General features: G+C 33.7%; 1 protein-coding gene across 1 annotated transcript in view; it reads left to right on the forward strand.

Moving 5' to 3' along the window:
• The window catches only part of PCDH15 (protocadherin related 15), a 920,738-nt gene that overhangs the window by 559,461 nt on the left and 339,034 nt on the right, over nt 1-22,243 (forward strand). Inside the window, exons 10-12 of the mRNA XM_061162074.1 lie at nt 5,064-5,172; nt 8,438-8,550; nt 19,841-20,047. Coding sequence (XP_061018057.1) covers nt 5,064-5,172; nt 8,438-8,550; nt 19,841-20,047 — 429 coding nt within the window. The remainder of the gene's footprint in view (nt 1-5,063; nt 5,173-8,437; nt 8,551-19,840; nt 20,048-22,243) is intronic.

Genomic DNA, 22,243 nt, shown 5'->3' on the forward strand with positions numbered 1-22,243 from the left:
GCCAAAGTGCCATAAAATGAGATATGCCTGTACCCAGAAAATTTCTGATTTACTATTTTATTTTAAGATACAAGCAAATTTCAGTAAGACCAATAAAGAAAAACCGTAAAGGAACCAAACACTAGATAGAGCTCAGATTTCTGATCCATAGAAACAAAACTGGATAAAAATGGAGTCAAGTTTGTGAACAGAGAAAGTTTGTGAAATGGAGACCGTAATGTTCAGTCAATACTTTTCATTCGGCCATTAGCATTCTCATATATACAAGTAGTCACATTTTCTCACTGAAAAAAATATTCAAGGACATATGTCAGTTGACTGGTCAATAAAAGTAAAGATTTTAAAAATAAGTAAATCATGATATAAGTATTTATGTGTATTAAAATAAAAAAATAAAATATAAATATAAATCAGTGAAAATTTAATTTAATATTTATAAATATATATGCAACTGAATGTAGGAATATAAAATAATTCTTAAAGGAAATGAAAAATGAAAAAAAATTAGTGTAGTTCTCAATCTCAAATTTTATAAAAAAGTGCAGCATTTTTGTAGTATGTGTGTGTGTGTGTTTAGGACTGGGAAGTAGATTTATGACAAATTAGAGATTTGTCACAAACCTGCTTGTCAACGCAGGTGACGTAAAAGATGTGGGTTTGATGCCTGGCTCAGGAATATCCCCTGGAGAAAAGCATGGCAAACCACTATAATATTCTTGCCTGGAGAATCCCATGGACAGAAAAGCCTAGTAGGCTACAGTCCATAGGGTTTCACATAGTTAGACATGACTGAAGTGACTTAGCATGCGAAGTAATACAAGCAACTTCGATGTACAACTATACAGCATAATTATAACATTAGTGGAGGTTGCATCATTGCAAATTGCGTTTTTGAAAAGCAGATGTATTGGTTTAGAACAGTGGTATAACGTGGGGTAAAAATAATCAACAAACTATAGATATGCAAAGTGGTGAAATATCACTGTGGAAATAGACAGATAGATAGATGCTAAATATATAGATAATTCTGATAGAAAATACCTCAAACTAGTAACAGTGGTTATTAGCGGATTGTAGAGTTTTAAATATTATTTGTTTCTGTGATAACATAAAAAGTTGAAAGTAATTGACTTGGCCCATGCCTCCCACTTTGTTAATACATTTTAAAAATATTCACAAGGAGAAGAATATTTCAAAATATATGACACTTTTTCAAACAATTTGATATTTCTGACATTTGAAAAGAGCAAAACTAATTAAAGAAAAACAGAAACGGTGGTTTAGGATCTTAAGGAAGACATCGAGTATATATATATCTATATGAGAGTATTGTGGATACCTTAGATTTGTTTGTCCTGTCTATGTTAGTTAACATATAGTAAACAGACAAGAATCTGGCTCAGTTCAGTTAAGTTCAGTCGTTCAGTCGTGTCCAACTTTTTGCAACCCCATGGACGGCAGCATGGCAGGCCTCCCTGTCCATCACCAACTCCCAGAGTTTCCTCAAACTCATGTCCATCGAGTCGGTGATACCATCCAACCATCTCATCCTCTGTCGTCCCTTTCTCCTCCTACCTTCAATCTTTCCCAATATCAGGCTCTTTTCCAATGAGTCAGCTCTTCACATCAGATGGCCAAAGTATTGGAGTTTCAGCTTCAGCATCAGTCCTTCCAATGAACACCCAGGACTGATTTCCTTGAGGATGGACTGGTTGGATCTCCTTGCTGTCCAAGGGACTCTCAAGAGTCTTCTTCAACACCATAGTTCAAAGGCATCAATTCTCCGGTGCTCAGCTTTCTTTATAGTCCAACTCTCACATCCATACATGACCACTGGGAAAACCATAGCCTTGACTAGACAGACCTTTGTTGGCAAAGTAATGTCTCTGCTTTTTTAATATACTGTCTAGGTTGGTCATAACTTTTCTTCCAAGGAGTAAGCATGTTTCAATTTCATAGCTTCAGTCACCATCTGCAGTGATTTAGGAGCCCCAAAAAATAAAGTCTGCCACTGTTTCCCCACCTATTTGCCATGAAGTGATGGGACCAGATGCCATGATCTTAGTTTTCTGAATGTTGAGCTTTAAGCCAACTTTTTCACTCTCCTCTTTCACTTTCATCAAGAGGCTCTGGAAACTAGCTAAATATTTTCAAAAACTTCTGAGAAAATGGTGTACTTAAATATAATAAGAGATGAGAATAACAATGTCCACAAATTGACTTTGCCATTGATGTTAATATTTGTGTAATGAATTTTCTTTCATGTAGTCTATATCTTACTTTTTTGTTAAAGGAAGAGTATAACAAATTTAAATTCTAGTTGGATATTTAAGTAGATTTTTATGAAAGGTATTGAAAAGAGAAGTTTCTAAGTGCAAAGAGCACATCAAATTTAATGAAAGTAATTTAATAATAAATGATAAGTTCAATTATGTAGGTATTAAAGGATATAATTTATTAAAATTTCAAATCTGTTAATTATCAGTGCTAGAATATATTTATAGTTGATGGTGAAGTTTTTACTATTTTAACATAACTATTTTCTTTCTAAATGCTATAAAATTATTCAATTAAAATACAGACCACAAAACTAAGCAATGATGAGTCCAGTATCCTATACATAGAAGGGTGAATGTTAGAATCAGTCAAAATTAAGAATTATAATAATTAAAGATAATAAGCCAGAGATACTAGTCATTCTATGAGCTCAGTTTACCTTTCCAAAGTTATCTCTGAATATATTTGTTTTTATTTTTTCTACCATACCAGGGAAAACTGTCTATAGATCATTCTTGGAGATTTTTATAATATCTTGATTTAATTTTAAACACTTAAGCTATTTCAGTATAATATTATATGTATGTTACTCATGTGAATATATCACTCAAATGCTGAGTTGAAGGATATTTAAATTTTAAACAGGGTCTGTTATCTGCATCTCAAGTCTGAAGATTTTACTAAGTAGGGAGTGAAAGAAAAATTGTGGGTCTTCCCTGGTGGCTCAGTTGGTAAAGAATCTGCCTGCAATGCAGGAGACTTGAATTCAATCCCTGGGTTGGGTAGATACCCTGGAGCAGGGCAATGGCAACCCACTCCAGTATTCTTTCCTGGAGAATCTCCAAGGACAGAGGAGCTTGGTAGGTTGCAGTTTATGGGGTCGCAAAGAGTCAGACAAGACTGAGCGACTAAGCACAGCATGACACAGAGCACATTGGGTGAGAACAACAGTGGTCAAATGGATTTAATGTAGTAATTTTGATATTGATTTAACATTTTCATGGTTCTAAATCCACATTAAAAAAATGAATGGAATGTAAGTTATCCCTGGCTTCCCAGAAGGCACAGTGATAAAGAATCCACCTGGCTATGTAGGAGATTTAAGAGAGGTGGGTTTGATCCTTGGGTCAGGAAGATTCCCTGGAGAAAAAAATGACAACCCACTCCAGTATTCTTGCCTGGAGAATCCCATGGACAGAGAAGCCTGGTAGGCTACAGTCCATGCAGTCACAGAGAGTCAGACATGACTGGGCATGTGCACACATACACAGAAGTTATCCCCACAAAGAGCTCTTTATTTTTAGGAAAATATTGATAGTATTTAGACCACTGAGAGCCCATTAGAGAAAATGATTTGGACAGAGCCTCTAAGAAGTATATGAGCTCTAAATTATTGGTCAATGGTTACCTTCCATTATTAAAATGCCTATAAACCTAATGTAACTTAATAACATAACATTAAGTTTGGTGCATAATAATTAATATCATTGCTTTTTTTTTTCACTTAGAATGCCACAATGATACATTTCTGCCGAGATTAGAAACTACAGATGTTGTACAAGAGTGCATGATACATGTCAAGATTATGTTAGTTGAGAAGAAATAATATATAAGAACATTGCAGTGATTCCTTAGAATGTGTATGAGATACTGAGACACACTCTATTTCCATTCAGAATTACCACTTATATATTTGGACTGAGAGTTCCACAAACTTAAAGCAGTATTTTCTAAACTATGTTCTAAGGGTGTTATTTCAAGAAGATGTTAATAAGTAATTCTAGAAAATGTACAAATAATGCCCCTTTCTTAGACAGTTGTTAGGCAAACTAATACACTTAAATCTCTGAAACAAGTAGTAGAATGAATTAACATTTTTAAAATGTTATTTAATATGGTGTTTCCCAAACCTATCTCTGCAGAGTAAATGTTTGTCCTCCCAGCATACCTATTATAATCTAGCACAGGGTTAGCAAACTACATCCTATTCACCATCTGTTTTTGTAAATAAAGTATTATTGCAACACAGTCATGTCTACTGGCTGCTTTTCTGTTACAATGGCAGACTTGAGTAGCTATAGCAGAGACTGCATGGCCAGCAAAGCCTAAGCATATTTATTACCTGGTCCTGATTGCAAAACTTGATGCCACTGGACATCAGAAATGCATTATATCTTTAAACAGAATATTCTTAAAGATAAGAATATAATATGTATAGTTATATATAATATGTATATTATATATGATAATATGTATATAAGTTACATGTATATATATATATACATGATACATATTAAGTTTAACTATATGAAACATACAATTGATTTCTATTTACTTAAAACATAAAATTTTAAAACATTTATTTTAATATAACTTATGTGAAAATTTAAGTCATCATTTAAGGAGAAAAGAATATAAATATATTTACAAATCTTGTCTAAAGCCAAAAACAAATACTATACCTGATAACCTTATATGTTTGATTAAATTATTTAGGAAAGATTCAAAATTTATTAATATACTTCTTCCTTGCTCTCCTTTTAAGAGCAATTTGTGATATAAAGCTCTATGTACAAAGTTACTAAGTCTTTTCATTTGACTTTGAAGACATCTTGCTCCCCTTTCAGATTCAAAAATTAACTAATTTGTGGTGTTAAATTACACATTTTGAAATTTAACTTTACTCATTCAGGTGTTATCTAGCTGTCTAGACAACAATATCTGAGTGTCAGTTCTCTCTGAGGGAATAAAACTGAACTAAACTCTCTGATTTTTTTTTTTTCCAGGAAGAACTGAACCCCATCATTGTTACGCCACCCATCCAAGCCATTGATCAGGACCGGAATATCCAGCCACCATCAGACAGGCCAGGCATCCTCTATTCCATCCTTGTTGGTTTGTATCTTCTAACATTTTACATTCTCAACTATAGCTTTAAAATTGTGTAGGAAAAAAAAGTTTCAATTTTTTTTAAAGTTTAATAACAAAGATTTTATTTTTAGAAATTTTATTGAAATTATTTTTATATATAAATAAATTGTAAAAATAACCATTTAAAAATATTTTTCCCTTAGAATTAGTCTCAGTGAAATGTGAACAATAAGTAGAAACACTTTGATTAGTGGGCAAAACAACTTCAAAATAGTATGTATTCTGCTATTGGTAGTTTTCTCTGTATCGGCTCATAAAGAATTCTCTAAGAAAAAATTTAAAAAATCAATTTAAAAGCTTACACTATTTGATCTACTAGTATTTTATCATTGGTTGAGTACCATTATTGTTACATAATTCTAAAAATAGTGATTTCATTACATAATTCTAAAAAGTATGTGACAATTAAATAAGGGCTATTGGAGCCAAGAAGAAGAAAGATTATTATTACCCCGAGGAAACATAACACAATTATACCCTTTGGCTAAATTTTCCTTAAAGAATTTCAGAGAAGTCATTTTAATCCATTCTTGTGCATATTTGTTGGTCATACCAAAAGCAAAACTGATAAGAATCTCATTATGTCACTTTTCTTAAACTGCTTTTGCTAAAATATGGGTGTAGCTGTTTTGCATGATTTACAGTATTCAGAGAGATACACATATCTAAAACAAACAATACATCTCTTAATGAAGAAGAGACACTTTTGAAGTATGCTTCAAAGTAACTATTGAATGGAATTTAACTTTATCATCAACCCCTTCCCACCCCACAGATGCATATTATAATCACCTAGAGATGCCACACAGATTTCAAAATATAATGTTATAGCCTACTTAGAAATGCTGTCCATAGAGAAAATTCAAGTAATTCTGTTTCAAGTCTTTGGTGTATTATAAGTAAGTTGTAGAGTTAGACTATTAAGTTTTTTAAAAAGTGCTTACGAACACAAGCATAAGTCTGTTTTAAGTCCCTAGGGGGTTGACATGGTGGCTCAGTTGGTAAAGAGCCAACTTTACCTGTAATGCAGGAGACCCAAGTTCAATCCCAGGTGGGGAAGAACCCCTGGAGAAGGAAATGGCAGCCCACTCCAAAATTCTTGCCTGGAGAATCCATGGACAGAGGAGCCTGGTGGGCTACAGTCCATGGGGTCACAAAGAGTTGGACACAACTGAGTGACTAACACTTTCTTTCACTTTCAGGTTGACATGCATAAAAGAACATAGACTTTTTTTTTTTAATTTCATTAACTAAGAACTTGATAGTATGGCAATTACGATACTAGATGATGTAGATATGAACATGGAGGAGAAATGGTCTAGGTTGGGCAGGAATACAGTCTATGGATAGAAATGTCAAAAGATACATTAAAATACATGGTTTAAAAAAAAAAAACAACATGGTTTTAAATACTACAATGTATGAACCACATATCATGTGATCTTATGGGAGGAGAGAACTAAAGATATCTATGAAATTGCTTAGAAAGAGTTATTTTAGCAGAAAGACTATAGTTTTCAAGTATAAAATGGGATAAAAATGATTTGGATAATGCAGCATGTGAAAAGTCCGAAGTGTTAAATTTAAAGATTATTATAATATAATTTCATTACTTTGTTTATTGCGTCTTGCCGTGCAGTTTTGTAAAGCCATTAAATTTATAGCTGTTTTCCCTTACTCATACTTTATTATGAGCCACAGATAGAAAAGATATGCCCACTCTCACATTAGAATAGAATCCATCCACATTTTCATCTATTACTAGCACTTCTGTTGCTTTATTGCTTATTGTACATAAGTACCTTCTCCATTTGTGGTTTACTTTAGTATACTGTATGAAAAATAGATAAATTTTTATCATTTTCTGTATGACTCTCCTATTAGGTAAATGCTCCTAACCAAAAATCTATTTTCCCCTAATTTTGCAGATGATTCCTTTATCATATACTTAATTTTCATGTGCAATTTTGACTATTTCTGAATTTTTAAGCTTATTTAACTGGCATCATTTTTCTCCCCTTACATAAGCCCAGGAAAATTTTCTTTCTTGTTGAAGCAGAGGACTATAGCAATTAACACATTTTTGAATATAATTTACATCTTTAAACCTGGATTTGAATACAAGCTCTGTCTGACATTGTCTCTTTGACCTTGGACAGATTACTTAATATTGCAAATCTCCTAAGTCTTCCTGGGTACAATGAGAACAATTTACAGTGGTATTGATGATTACTTATATAAAACATTTAAGGGCTTCCCTGGTGGGTTAGATGGTAAAGAATCAGCTTGCAATGTAGGAGACCCAGGTTTGATCCCTGGCTTGGGAAGATCCCTTGGAGAAGGGAATGGCTACCCACTCCAGTGTTCTTGCCTGGGAAATTCCATGTACAGAGGGACATGCTGGGCTACGGTCCATGGGGCTGCAAAGAGTTGGACATGACTGAGCAACTAACAAACACAAATAAATCACTTAGCACAATGTAGGATTCAATAACTGGCAGTCATGTTATATTTTATTCTTATCATTAAGCCAAATGCATATATTCCAGTTATATGATTTGACTTCCACTTTGTCTTCATTTTGAGAAAAAGAATGTTGTACTATACAAAGAAAGATGATACAATTTAAGAAAAATTCAGTTCACTAGAATGGCTGAATTTTAGAAATATCCTCTCTAGTCACTAAAGTAAATCAAAATATTTTATTTAACATTTTAATGTTTTTATTTAAAGTGATTGATATAATTAGATGAATACTTATTTTAAGAAAAATGCTTGTCCTGCTGTAACAGAATATTCTCATTTTAATATTCAAGCAACTTGATATTTGGTACAAATTACTAGTCATCTTTTGCTATATGTTGAAAGACCATGCAGGTTATAATTAAGATGTATGTACCATTAAATTACAATTTTATAATTTAAAATTTATTATCAATGAACTTAATATCTCTTTTATGTAATGAAGCTTCAAATTAATTAAAGATTTCACTTAATAAAAGATATTTGGAAAATCATCCAAACAAGAAGTAATGCCATCCTCTTATTCGTAAAGTAATTAGAGATAAATCACATTTTCATCTGCTTTCCCTAGACTGCATAATTTTGAAACTTAATTTACTAATGGTTTTGTGAATTTGTTCCTCAGTTAATGAAAAGAAATAGATAAAGCAGATACACATATTACTTATTGTTCTCAATTATGTGCTGAAATGTCAATGTCTTTCAGGGACTCCTGAGGATTACCCAAGATTTTTTCATATGCATCCTAGGACTGCAGAGCTTAATCTCCTGGAGGCAGTAAATAGAGACTTTCACCAGAAGTTTGATTTGGTTATTAAGGTAAATTTAACTAATTGCTTAATGTTTTGTGTTTATAAATATAACTAATGTTCTAATGTTCTTGTGTTTTTTATCAAATTCTGTAGAGACGACTGTAGAGGCTTTTATACTATAAAAATGAAAATTAATTTGAACTGCAATTAGCCAATTTTTCTTTAAAATGGTGAAATGCAACAGATAGAATAAATACATGGTGGTGCTTTTCTTTAACATAACTTTATATATTAAACTGCTATTCAAATACTGAATATTTTTATATGTAATAGATACCCTGATCAAAGGTATATGATTTACATACTTTAACTTATCACATCTTCTAATATTTAGTTTAGGTTTTGGTTTTTGGTTTTTGTCTGTTTGTTTCACCAAGTGGATTTAGCTTTTGACCACAAAAGCTTAACCAATGAATATATTTTAAAAGTACCTGGATTTATATATACATATTATTTTATTTTAATGGGGGCTTCCCTGGCAACTCAGATGGTAAAGAATCAGGCTGCAGTGCAAGAGACCTGGGTTCAATCCCTGGGTTGGGAAGATCCCCTAGAGAAGGGAATGGCGACCCACTTCAGTAGTCTTGCCTGGAGAATTCCATGGACAGAGGAGCTTGGTACAGTACAGTCTGTGTGGTGGTAAAGAGTTGGACACAACTGAACGACAATGTGTTATGCTTTATCTTGTTTGTCCAGAAATTATTTTAATATATGTCTCATTATTTCTTTAATTTAAAAGAGGATCCTAGACCACAAAAATTTTCAAAGCTAAGGGAATCTGTTTGGTTTACAGTTTTGGTTTAATATCTACTATATTGTAATAAAATCTTTAAAAAGGTACTATGGAAACCCACATGATGTGTTAGTTAATTTTTAAAGACTTTACTGAGAAGGTAATATTTGAGCTCCCTAACAAAGGAAGAATATGAATTTACCAAGTAGTGATAGGGGCTGGGAGAAGAGTATTCTAAGTAAAAGAACAAATATAAGCAAGGACACACAGTAAATCTAGTATGTGTTGTCTGACTTTTTCATGGCTACACATACAAAAAATAAATATGCAGCCCTGTGACATTAAAAATGTTTTTAAAGTGTTAAAAGAAAGTAAGGTAAGGAAGCTCACTGAGCTTGTGTGTCATACATGTTTTATGTATATTTTTCATTGATTTGTAGTCACAACCTTAGTATTTTGCTAATTGGTACAAATATGAAAACTAAAGGTCAAATGGCAAGTGACTGAATCAGAATTACATCAATAATAAGCAGCAGGATTGAAATTCAAATTTAAGTTTATCTAAGCTAAAGCCATACTTATTTTACTTCACTAAAATGCAGCTGCTTAGAAATGGTTGTCTGGGTTTAATTATCTGTGAGTGCAACTGCAAACGGTAATACAGAGATACATTTGATTTTAGCTCAAATTAGGACATATTTTGTTGGCCCAATTATATTACACACTCCAGATTCTGTATTTGTTTAGTGTTTCTTTGTCCGTGAAGAACGTGTATCTAGAAGGGGGAGAAATCATATAAGCTGATAAATCAGATATAATACATCAACTGCCAACAGGAAGGAAATGTAAAACTCACTAACAAAGCACCGATTAAGGACATTTAAATTAATCTGGGGACTCAGGGAAGATTTTCTGGCGATTACCCCAAGCTAAGTTTTGCTGTATTGGACAGATTTGGCTAATGAATAAAACCGGGAAATGTGTTTGAACATAAGGAAGAACAGAAGTGAAATCTTGGAGGCATGACATACCAGGCTACAAGCAGTTAACAGGGAATGAGGTATAGAGCAAGACCATGGAGAGAACCTTATGTTCAACTGCAATTTCCTTAGATTTCATTCAGTAGGAGTTTGGGAGTCATTCAACAAAGAAAGACTTCTTTTACCATTTGTGTGAAATAGTCATAGATGAGATTCACCTTGCACAATTTTATTTTAATTATCATTGGACTATGTAAAACTACAAAATGTGTTTCCCTTGTCTCCTCTGGATCTACCTGGAGCCCTGTGGTGCAGTACTCTGTGGGAGTTAAGAAATTTGACAAAGCACTGTTTCCAAACTGCCTCACTTGAAACCTGAAATCAATTATTTTTCTTTATTATCAAAGTCAGTTGTCCTGGTGTACCCAGGTATAGTGAAATTCAGTCCATCAATTATAGAAACAAAATCAATTGGAACAGACCACAGATAATTTTTTTATGTTTTAATAACATTTTATATTATTAATGGAAATTTCTACAGACATTATTAGATTCAAATTATTGTTCTGTGTGCAACCAAGGGGATAATAAGCAAAGGTATCAATCTGTAAGAATAATAATATGCCACCTGCTTGAATAATAGCTGAGTATTGTGTCTTTGTATAAAGATCCATTGAAATGCTACAATTTGGTAGTTCTCTGTAGTAAGTCTTTCAATTTCTTCCCTTTTTCTTATTTTAATAATGCTTCGTTTTTCATTGGTCATAAATATTTTTATTGGACTTGATCCCAATTTCTGTTTTTGAGGCTAAAGAAAAATAAAATGAAATATCCTCTTCTAGATTTTGAAGAAGAATTCTACTTTAAAAAGCTGTATGCACATTTAACAGCTAGTAAATGTCACAAATAAGAGATTTGTCATCTTCATTTTATCTATTTCTGCCAATGACTTATTCAGTACAGTGGTAAATAACAGTGAAAGGTGAAACTAGGAAGAAAAGATGGAGTAGTTCACCAACTATAAAATATTAAAAGATTAAAACACATCTAATTCAAAGAGACAAAGATGTTTCTTTCCAAAATGAACATTCTATTTCAAATTTTACATAACTCCAATAATTTACTTATGCTTTAAAATAAAATACACATTCCAAACAAGAATCATAGCCAGTCCTGGATTTTCCCAGGACAGTTCATATTTATGCCTATTGTTCTTGTATAATTATTCATAACACTTCTTTCATCTTCAGAAGTGTCCCAGTTTAGATGAAAGGTTATGTGATCATCATTGTTATACAGCAAAAAAACAACTATGCAATAGAAACATGAAAACACATTTTAGATTCTAGATGAAAATGAATTAATTCTTGCATGGAGTGTCTTAGCAAAATCCAGAGCATTCAGTTTCACTTTATAAATGCAGTGTTTTTTAAAAAATATTAAATATATTTATATTTTTATATTTCATATATTTATACTCTGGGCATCTGAGGATCAAATGAATAAATTATTAATAATTCACTGTCTCTCAGTTTTTCAAACATAATTTGAATTAAATCTTTTTAATTAACATCTAATAACAAGGGTCATGATGCTACCACAAATATCATTGTATCATGGCCCTTCTGATTTTCATATTGTTGTTCATTGACCAGCTTATACTGCATAGCAGGCTGACCTTTAACTTCCTTTCTCTCCACATAATGGACATAGTTAACACTAAGCTCTCATCAGTCACCATGTATATTTTCTGTGCCAACCATACTAAGCTACTTGCACTGTCCTAAATTCCTCATGTTCTTTCTAACTTCCAGGAATTTGCTGTTCTTCCTAAGTCATTTCTCTCTCTCTTTAAAAATCAACAGTCTAATTCACATTGATAACTCATTAAAAACTCATTGATGCTTCAGATGCTAAAAAGACAGTCAGTCCCTCTAGAAAGGCATGGTCTCTGATTGGAAATCCCTCCATGTGGTAACTTTGATCGGTCTATACAAGATTTGCCTGTTTATTTTCTCTTGAACTTTATAGAAGGAGGGCAAAACTTTATAGGAGGGAGAGGGTATTAAATAATATATTTCCTCAACATTGTGGCCCAAGGCATACCCCTATCCATGTACAGCATATAGAAAGTGCTCAATAAATATTTCTTATAATGGCTTTCTCCCTGGCACATAAATAATTTAAGGCTGCTGGATATGGGTACCGCATCTTCACTGCATTTAAATACATACATTTGAAAGTGTATGTATTTGACAGATTTTATCCTCTCTCTGTCCAGAATAGAAATGCAATGAACTTCTCCAATAAATTAAATCCCGGGGGGTGGGGGGCAGGGAGCTATATCTGTATTAAGACAGTTTGGTGGCTCAGATCGTAAAGAATCTGCTTGAAATGTGGGATACTTGGGTTTGATTCCTGGGTTGGGAAGATCCCCTGGAAAAGGGCATGGCTACCCACTCCAGTATTCTTGCCTGGAGAATCCCATGCACAGAGGAGCCTGGCAGGCTACACTCCATGAGTTTGCTGAGTCAGACATGACTGAGTGACTAACACTTAAAAGATATTTATAACTGTACTTAAATAAACAAACAATCCTCCTTCTAAAAATATTATACATATATATATATATTACACAGATACATACATCTGAAAATGAGCCACAGAAAATACAACACAGAAAATGAGCCACAGAATTGAAACTGATAAGCTTAAATAGTAGAGTTAATGTGCTAGTTCTCCTGGTGAGTTACATTGCTTTAGTAATTTGAGAGTCAAGGGAAATAGCATGCAAGAGATGACTGAGGTCTAAAAGAACAGCCACTACAACTCTTGATCCTGCTCATGAATGTCTAATAATACAACTCTAGAAAATATTTGGCCTCTATTTGAATAATGGTATCGATTATACTTTACTTCACAGGAGTTCAATGGGAAGTTAGGATTCACTGTCTTTAAGCCATATGACATTTGCTAGTTTTTGAGTGCTCATTAGGGGCCTGATATTTTGCTTGGCATTGAGGAGATAGAAATGTATGAAAGCACTGCCTCAAGGAAGTCACAAATATGAAAATTATGCTTTTAGACATATTTCCCTTCTGATTTCTACATCCATATGTCCAATTACTGGCTGGATAACTGCCCCGAGTGTTTTGTAGTTGAATCAAATTAAGAATGTAGTAAACTGCCTATCCTTTTGAAACCTCATCTTCTCTCTTTCAATTAATAATATGACAATCAACCCGTCACCCAAGCAAGGAGTTCACAGTACTTCTGAGACACCAGATCCCACATGGACCTATCCAGTCACTTTTCAAGTCCTATCCAAAATTTCTCTTAAACGTCTCCCCAACTTTCCATGCCCCCTGCAGTTCTCTGCATTTCATCCTCATGGCCCATAGTCTCACACAAGTGATCTCTAATGTTTTAGTCTCTTTTTCATGCATCCTGCCTATCTCCCATATTGCCAATAGGTATTGCTAAAGTAAAAATTAGATCAGACTGCTCCATATTGCCTTCAAGCCAATTGAAACATTGCCTACTACATGAATTTCCAACAGAAAAACTTTGTTGTTTTTAAAGATCAGGTATTAGAGGCAGACAGAGTATGAAGTCACAGATCATTAGTCATCACTTCTCAAAATTAAAAGGATGATATCTCCCATGAACATGAGAGACCTACCAAAATTCATTAAATCTGTTACAGAGATTGTGAAATATAAGTCGCTGTCTTTCTGCTATGGTGTATGTATTGTCAGTTTATCAAAAGAGAGATAGAAATTAAGAGGAGAGAAGAAAGCCTTAGATGCTATCTTTGGGGAAGATTGAATAGGGACTTTCAATGAGCCAGGATTATGAAAAGAAAAAAAAAAATCAGAGCTGATGTCCAGCCATAAAGAAAAAAGACAAATTCTATAAATGACATACTTTCATAATTCTGGAAATATTCTAGCTATACATGCCACTCCCTATTTTTACAGATTCCTGTTGAATGAATAAAATACACACATATCCTACATCTTAGTTTAACAGTTAAGTGAAAAGTAAGCTCGCTTTCTCTGCCCAATAGCAAAATCTGTGAGGTAAGGAAGTTTAAGGCCATTAAGAGTGAAAGTCCTATATACATTTTAGGAAACTTACCCCAAAGAAATTTCAAGTATTAGTTCTTATCAGTAATGAAATAGCAACCCCTCCATGGATGTCTCTAGGAATAATACACTTTCAGAAATCCACTGACATATTTGATACATTTGCCAGATATTGATCTTTAAATTTTATGTTCTACTTTTTTCAATCTAGTAGATTATCACATAACACACTATTTTTGCTTCCTAATAAAGAACACAGTATCCTTTTATTTATTACTGGTTGTTCACATTTCTAAAAGTTCTAAGTACTAAGCTAAATCAATTAACTATTATATCAATTATGAAAATCACCACAAGGAAAGAGTATATGATGTCCTCTTTGTCACATTGTTATTCATTCAGTTGGGTAGGTTAGAACAGAAACAGAATATTGCTTTTGAAGATAGTGGCTGTCCAAATGTTCAAGCTGACAAAAGACACACAGAGGTTATATTTCACTCGGCCTTTTTCTTTCTTCAGAAGGTGACCTGCAACTTCTTGGAAAAAGAAAAGCAATTTATCCATTCTCGTCACAGTCCCTTGAATTTGGCAAGGCCCTCTTGTCTGCAAAGGTCACCGAGTACAACAGCAAGTCTAAATATTGTAAAAATGTTCACATGAAAGCTGCTTTCTGAGCAGTCCTTTCCATATCTCCCCACGACACAGCCCTTCACACACAGAAACTACCTTAACCCTCCTACATGGTAATCCACAAGTAACCTTTCCTCATAGTTGTCGGTTGCTGTGTAGAAAATGAAACTAAAAAGGTATATCTAAAAACTTGAAAGCTAAACAATTTTTCTCACTAGTTTTTTTTTTTGTCTTTTTTTTTCCCCCTTAATAATGGACTAGTACATATAAGAAACTCTCACTCATTACTTTCTAGATTCTGAGAAATAACCCACATAGAGATAGATGTTTTGATATTGATGACTTTTAAAAATTCAAATATTCCAGATGGTCTATTCCAGTCAACCGCTTCACAGAAACACCTTAGGAGAGGTTTCTCCTAGTGGAGAGAATAGTCTGTGGGAATAAAATCAGAATCCAGCCTAGACTTTCACTAAATGGGGAAGCGGAATGCAGGGCAAAATAAGGGAAATACAGCATGAGTTAGAAGCACTCCAGAAAAATGTTACTACACAATGATTATCATAATTTTGTCTCTGCCTGGCCTTGCTATTTATGGCCAAGATGATTCTCATGTTCACCTATCAGCCAAACAGTGAGATATATTTGTGCTTAGTGGGAGTTTTCTGAATCTGTGATCTTCCCAAGAGCAACTGGGTTTTCTTCTTTAAATCATTCAAAATTGCTTTAGTCATTCTAGTGTCAGTTTATATCTCAAAATCTAAGCAAAGGGAAAGATTTTTTTATTACTGAAAGTTATACAGAAGCTCCAAGAATTTGTGTTTTCATTGCGATAAATTATAAACACAGTGGGCAAATTCTCACATCAAATGAAGATAAAATATACCTCACTTTAAAAATATTTTCTAGATGAAAAATGTGTCAATATGATTTTGTTGTCATATTATAAACTCCTCTGGGAGTGTGTTATTCACAATCTTCCTGGTAAAGATATATTTTTTCTTTTTTGTCAAATAGGAAATGTATTTATTTCCAAACAGGAATGCACTCCTTTACTATATTTGTGACATTACAAATAAATCAGTCATATAATGTACAGAACAACACTTTGTGTTTTATCTGATAACATATTTCGTGGTTTTGTAAGTTCTCAAATATTTTTAATAATTGTTATAAATAGGCTCTTTTTATGTAATACAGTATTCTATATTTCAATTCTATAATTTTTAGAGTAGTGAAGTCTAAACAAAAGTAATTTCTTAGGTTTTAAAGCAATATAATTGCATAAGAAAGGCCAAGAAGCAACAGTATGCACTTATTTTTAACTATTAATTAGTTGGCAATATTAATATGATCTTTGATCCAAGGGCTTCTCAGGTGGTGCTAGTGGTAAAGAGTCCACTTGCCAATGAGGAGACGTAAGAGATACAGGTTCAATTCCTGGGTCAGGAAGATGCCCTGGAGGAGGTCATGGCAACCTACTCCAATATTCTTACCTGGAGAATCCCACCAACAGAGGAGCCTGGCATACTACAGTCCATAGGGTTGCAGAGTCAGACACAACTGAAGTAACTTAGCAAGCATGCATACTAGAGATCATGGAATTTTACCTTGCTTGCCATCAACCAGCAGGAAAAATCGTTCTTCTGCATTCTCAGTCCTCTTGTTCAGGGAGCTACGAGGTTATCAATGTTTGCTTCTTTTGATAATGAAAATTAGGTAGCTTGCATCTCTTAATGGTTTGCTCTTCAAAGTAACTAAATACTATTTTTTATACTTCTGTTTTGGCTTTAGTTTTACTTTGGTTTTAATTACTGAAAATGGGACTCATGCCCAGAAATTTGCCAAGTAAAACTTAGCTTTTAAATACAATGTTTAACTTGTAACTACAGGCTTTGTAGATATAAATAAGGTTATCTTATGGGATTAGGTGATTTTTTAAATACTACCATACCCTGCTTTTTCATGCCTCTCATCTCATTCACTAGCAACTACAGAGGGGCAGACTATGTCAGACTTCTGAGAATTCCTATTTTTTTTTATATAGAAGAAGAGATGATTGGATGAAAGGTTTCATGCATGAGCCCTCTAAAGAGAAAAGCATAATAGTATTAAGTGACATATTTTAACTGTAATTCTATCTGGAGTATCTATTAATTTTCTCTCCTTCCATTAATCTTACATTTGGATATTCATTTACATTATTTAAATTAAGAGAATCATGTGTTGAATGTTCCTGCATAGCCTCTCATAAATCAGGAGACCTGAGTCTGGGCCCTACTCTGTATGGGACTTAGATGTGGTGTGACCTTTAACATAAAACTAACCTTTTTGTTTTTTCATCAACATAAAAGTATATGTTTTCAATTTAGAGCAGCAAAATAATATAGAGATTAAGAATGTGGACTTTGGAGACAGAAACCTAGTTGGCACAACTGAAATACCCCAAAGAGGGCAAAATATATAGTAGCAATCCAAAGATAGTAGTCATATTAACAGCAAACTAAACTTAGAGAGATAACAGAAAGAGCCTTTACACGTTATTTTTAAAGATATGGGGAAATCAATTGTCTCCAGAGATCTAATTTAGTTTTTTTTTCCTTTTTCTGTTGGATCATTTTGTTTCCATTATGCAAATAATACATGTTTTCCTGCCTTCACAGCTGGCAGTAAAAATTAGCAGCATATGAGTTGAATGTAAAATAAAATCTTTCATTATTATATAGTTTGCTTTTTCTTTTCCCCTCACCATCCATAAATTGTGTATGTGTATGAAATGTGTTACTTTTCATAGCGTTACTAGTGTGTCCAGGATATAGCATAATGACTTTCAGAACAATTAGAAACAAAATAAAGGGAGAGAGAAAATGTCTCTTCAAATGTCTTGTTCAAAAATGACTTCTGTGTATGAACTGTTCCTGCTTCAATCAGATCAAGGTCATTGGGTTGGAACCCCATATGGACCAATTAGTTTCCTACAGTGAAAGGTGATATTTTCTAGTCAGGGATTATACCTTTTACCCTGGTCAGCTGTGTCCAGAAAGCCTGCTCTAAGTCACAGGGGGGATTTCTAGAACATCCAAGTCTCAGCACAAATTAATCACAACAGCTGGATACAAAAAGAATTTATGCAGGCTGGTGGTGTCAGGAGCACATATGGTTATGAGAGAAGGATACAATGTTACATAAAAGGTTACACATTATTTCCAGTACTATTGTCTTTAATGCAGAGCAGGGACTCATAAACATTTTATGCCCAGAAGCATTCTGACAATCCACTCTCAGATGAAAATTTAAATACAGAAAATAAATTACGTAATATTATAAAGGAAATCTAATATATTGAAATTGTTATGAAAATGGTAAAAAACAAAGAAATTTTTCTTCTAAATCAATCCTTTATATAAGATTAACAATGGGTTTATTAATTATCATAATTTCATTGTTAAAATTAGCATAAATGTGTTTCAAATATTTTTAATAATAATAATAATGTGAAGTGATTTTTCCTGGTGCAAACTCACTGATACTACCAACATCACTGTGATTTGTCACCTGCCCTCCAATGAATAAAATTGGTGCTTTACAAGAGAAAAAAGAGAAAATTATCTTCAATGGTAAGGATAAGAGTGAGGACAGAGAAGCCTGGCATGCTGAAGTCCTTGGAGTTGCAAAGAGGACACAACTGAGTGACTGAACAAAGACAAAAAGAGGCCTGATATTAAACAGATATATACATCAAACTGCTTATAAACTTTCATGGCCAAATGTCACTGTATCACATAGGAAAGCACTCTGAGATTTAAAAGAAAAGATTTAACTTTAACTCTTATTTGGTTTCAAAATACAACTACTGCAAAAACGGGGGGAACATATCAATAAAAATTATAACAGAATTTGAATCTATTTTGAAATATATATATAAAACATATCTCTTGGTATACATATGTCACCAAATTATGTCAATGATTACTTCTAAAGTTTGGAGAAGATTTTATAGAGGTCAGTTGTGGTAAAATTTTCCCTTATAAAATATGTGTATAGATGTATAGTAAGATGCTTAAAAACAAAACAAAAAAAACCCACAGGATGTCAAGAGTTGATGTTAAAGGTTGATGTTTACCCATTTATAACATGTGTGTGGAGATTACCTAGGAAAATTTATTGGAACCATAAATTGTCATCAATTTCTTAAACTTAATAGAAGAAAAGTGAAAAAAAATAAAAAAGTTCCCAATGCAGAAACATTTATTTTACCTGAATAACATATTTATGGTTAACTAATATTGAAATTTCTACTGCTACTAAAAGTAAATATTTTATTTAAATTGTCCCTGTCCTCTATAAGGGTTTTCTGAGGACTTTCCATGGGCAACAAATGTAGACTTTATTAAGTTTATGTAGAATTTTGAATTATTTAGGGATTTAATTATTAGTGAGGAATAAGAAGACATGAAAAAGACAAAAATAAAAACAATAGTTTTTATGAGTTATGAATCTTTGTCTTTTATTTAAATATTTTATCAGCAATTCAGTTAATGTGTTCACTTTGTGGTTTTCTAACTATTTAAATACTATTATTTCTCCTAGTAGTAAGCAATGACAGGTAATGAAAGTTCATTGCAGTGATTTCTTTTTTCTTTTTGAAATATACACTGGGTTGGAGGACAGGAAAGCAAAAACTGATGAAGCCTCTCTGGACTTCCATTTCCCCATGTTTTCCAATGGTTCTTTAACTTTAAAGTGGTTCTTTCTGTAATGATACCAATTAAAAAGAGAATCCTTATATATAGTATGAAAAATGGCACTCTAAAAGGATTCTGTAACATGCATTTTAATCTTTTTTTTTTTTTTACTTTGTTTTAGGCTGAACAGGACAATGGTCATCCTCTTCCCGCTTTTGCCAGTCTACATATTGAAATACTGGATGAAAACAATCAGAGTCCATATTTCACAATGCCCAGTTATCAAGGCTATATTCTGGAATCTGCTCCAGTGGGAGCAACTATTTCTGACAGTCTGAATTTGACCACCCCTCTAAGAATTGTAGCTCTGGACAAGGATATAGAAGATGTAAGTTAAACATGATTTTTGCTCTTATTTTGTTAACATGTCTCTTGGTATATGTAAACCAGTAGGAGGTATAATAAAGATATAATTGCATGAGTTATAGAACAGAGAAAAAAGTCAGCATAAATGAAAATCTTAGTGTTGTAATTCAATTCCCTATCAAGGTTATGATAAAAAAAATACTATTTGACTCAGCAACTGTTCTTTTTCAGTTTATAGATATTCAGTAGAAAGAAGGAAATGAATGTTTCACTTGCAGTTTGCTAAAATACCAGAGCAATCTTTTTAATTAACATGTGTTGAAAACTACATTATTACTGATAGGGAAAAATAATTGCATTATACAATAAGAATAAAAAATCATGCAAGCAGCTCTGGGATGCGATTTGGGAGACTTTTCTGAGATTTATGTTACTAAAGAAAACACATTTTGGGGCAGCTGACCCCCCCACACTTCTGCCAATGACTGTTGTGATGCTAACACTGTTCCACTCCATGCATCATTGTCCTCTGTTTTTCTGGTACTGACACTTGCTAAGGCAGTGGGAAATTATCCAAACTGAACAGATCAGAGTATTTTACCTCCTTAGCTACAGTGACTGCTACAAAGAATGGACAGAAAATCTTTACCAGTCCAATCGGAGTCCATCCAGGGATTGAAAGAAAAAAAAAAAATAATTGGAGGACTGTTGCATCATGTCTTAAAGTGGAAATGAATCTGAACTCTTTGTAGCTCAGTTTGCTGACATCATGGAGAAAGCTCATGGTCAGTGGGAGACAATGAAGTCTGACAGAGACACACGAGAAGGAGTCCTTCCAGAGTCCCCATTTTTTAGGTTACAATGTCCCTAGATTTACACTAATTCTTAAAGATTTTCCTTTTATTTTCTAACCTACCACATTATTTCCCAACATATCTTTCTCTTTTTTTAACATACATTTCTGTCACTTGCGGCTTAAAAAATTCCAATTTAGCAATTTTTCCCATTTCAGTTCAGTTCAGTTCAGTCGCTCAGTCGTTTACAACTCTGCGACCCCATGAATCACAGCATACAAGGCCTTCCTGTCCATCACCAGCTCCCGGAGTTTACTCAAACTCATGTCCATCGAGTCGGTGATGCCATTCAACCATCTCATCCTCTATAGTCTCCTTCTCCTCCTGCCCCCAATTCCTCCCAGCATCAGGGTCTTTTCCAATGAGTCAACTCTTCGCATGAGGTGGCCAAAGTATTGGAGTTTCAGCCTCAGCATCAGTCCTTCCAATGAACACCCAGGACAGAACACCCAGGACTGATCTCCTTCTGGATGGACTGGTTGGATCTCCTTGCAGTCCAAGGGACTGTCCCATTTCAATAGCATCCAATAAAACTTTGTGATGGTGGAAATATTCTATAGCTATGCTGCCCACCACAGTAGCCACTAACCCTGTGTTGCTATGGAGCATTGGAAATGTAACTAGACTGAAATGTAATTAGAGCATTTTGTTTAATTTGAATTATTTTTAATGTGAATAACCACATGCTGCTAACTGGACAGCATAGCTCTAGAATGTCCCTAAAATCACATAACATGGAGTTTTGTCAACAGTTTAGTAAATTACAAGAGTACTTCCAGATTTCTTTTCTCTTTCTGGAAAAAAATTGTAACCCTTAGCAATGTCTGTGACAACTCTTGCATGCACTCCACTTCTCAGTAAGTGTTTTATTTTACTTTTTATGTCTTTCTCCGCTTTCTTTATTCTCATCCTAGCTTTCTTGTCCTTCTCAATCTCCCTCATTTGTTGTTTTAACAATAGTTAACTCACATTGAGTTCTTAATACCCACCAGTGCTTGTTCAGTTGCTAAGTCATGTACAACTCTATGCCACCCCATGAACTGCACCATGCCAGGGCTCCCTGTCTTTCACCATCTGGAATTTCCCCAAGTTTATGTCCATTGAATCAGTGATGTCATCCAATCATCTACTCCTCTGTCTCCCTCTTCTCCTTCTGCCTTTGATCTTTCCCAGCATCAGGATCTTTTCCACTGTCAGCTGTTCTCATCAGGTGGCCAAAGTATTGGAGCTTCAGCATCAGTGCTTTCAATGAATATTCAGGGTTGATTTCCTTTAGTATTGACTGGTGTGATCTCCTTGCAGTCCAAGGGACTCCTGACTCTTTTCCAATATCACAGTTCAAAAGCATCAGTTCTTCTGTGCTC

Source organism: Dama dama, chromosome 15 (genome assembly GCF_033118175.1).
Source record: "Dama dama isolate Ldn47 chromosome 15, ASM3311817v1, whole genome shotgun sequence".
In the NCBI taxonomy this organism is placed as follows: domain Eukaryota; kingdom Metazoa; phylum Chordata; class Mammalia; order Artiodactyla; family Cervidae; genus Dama; species Dama dama.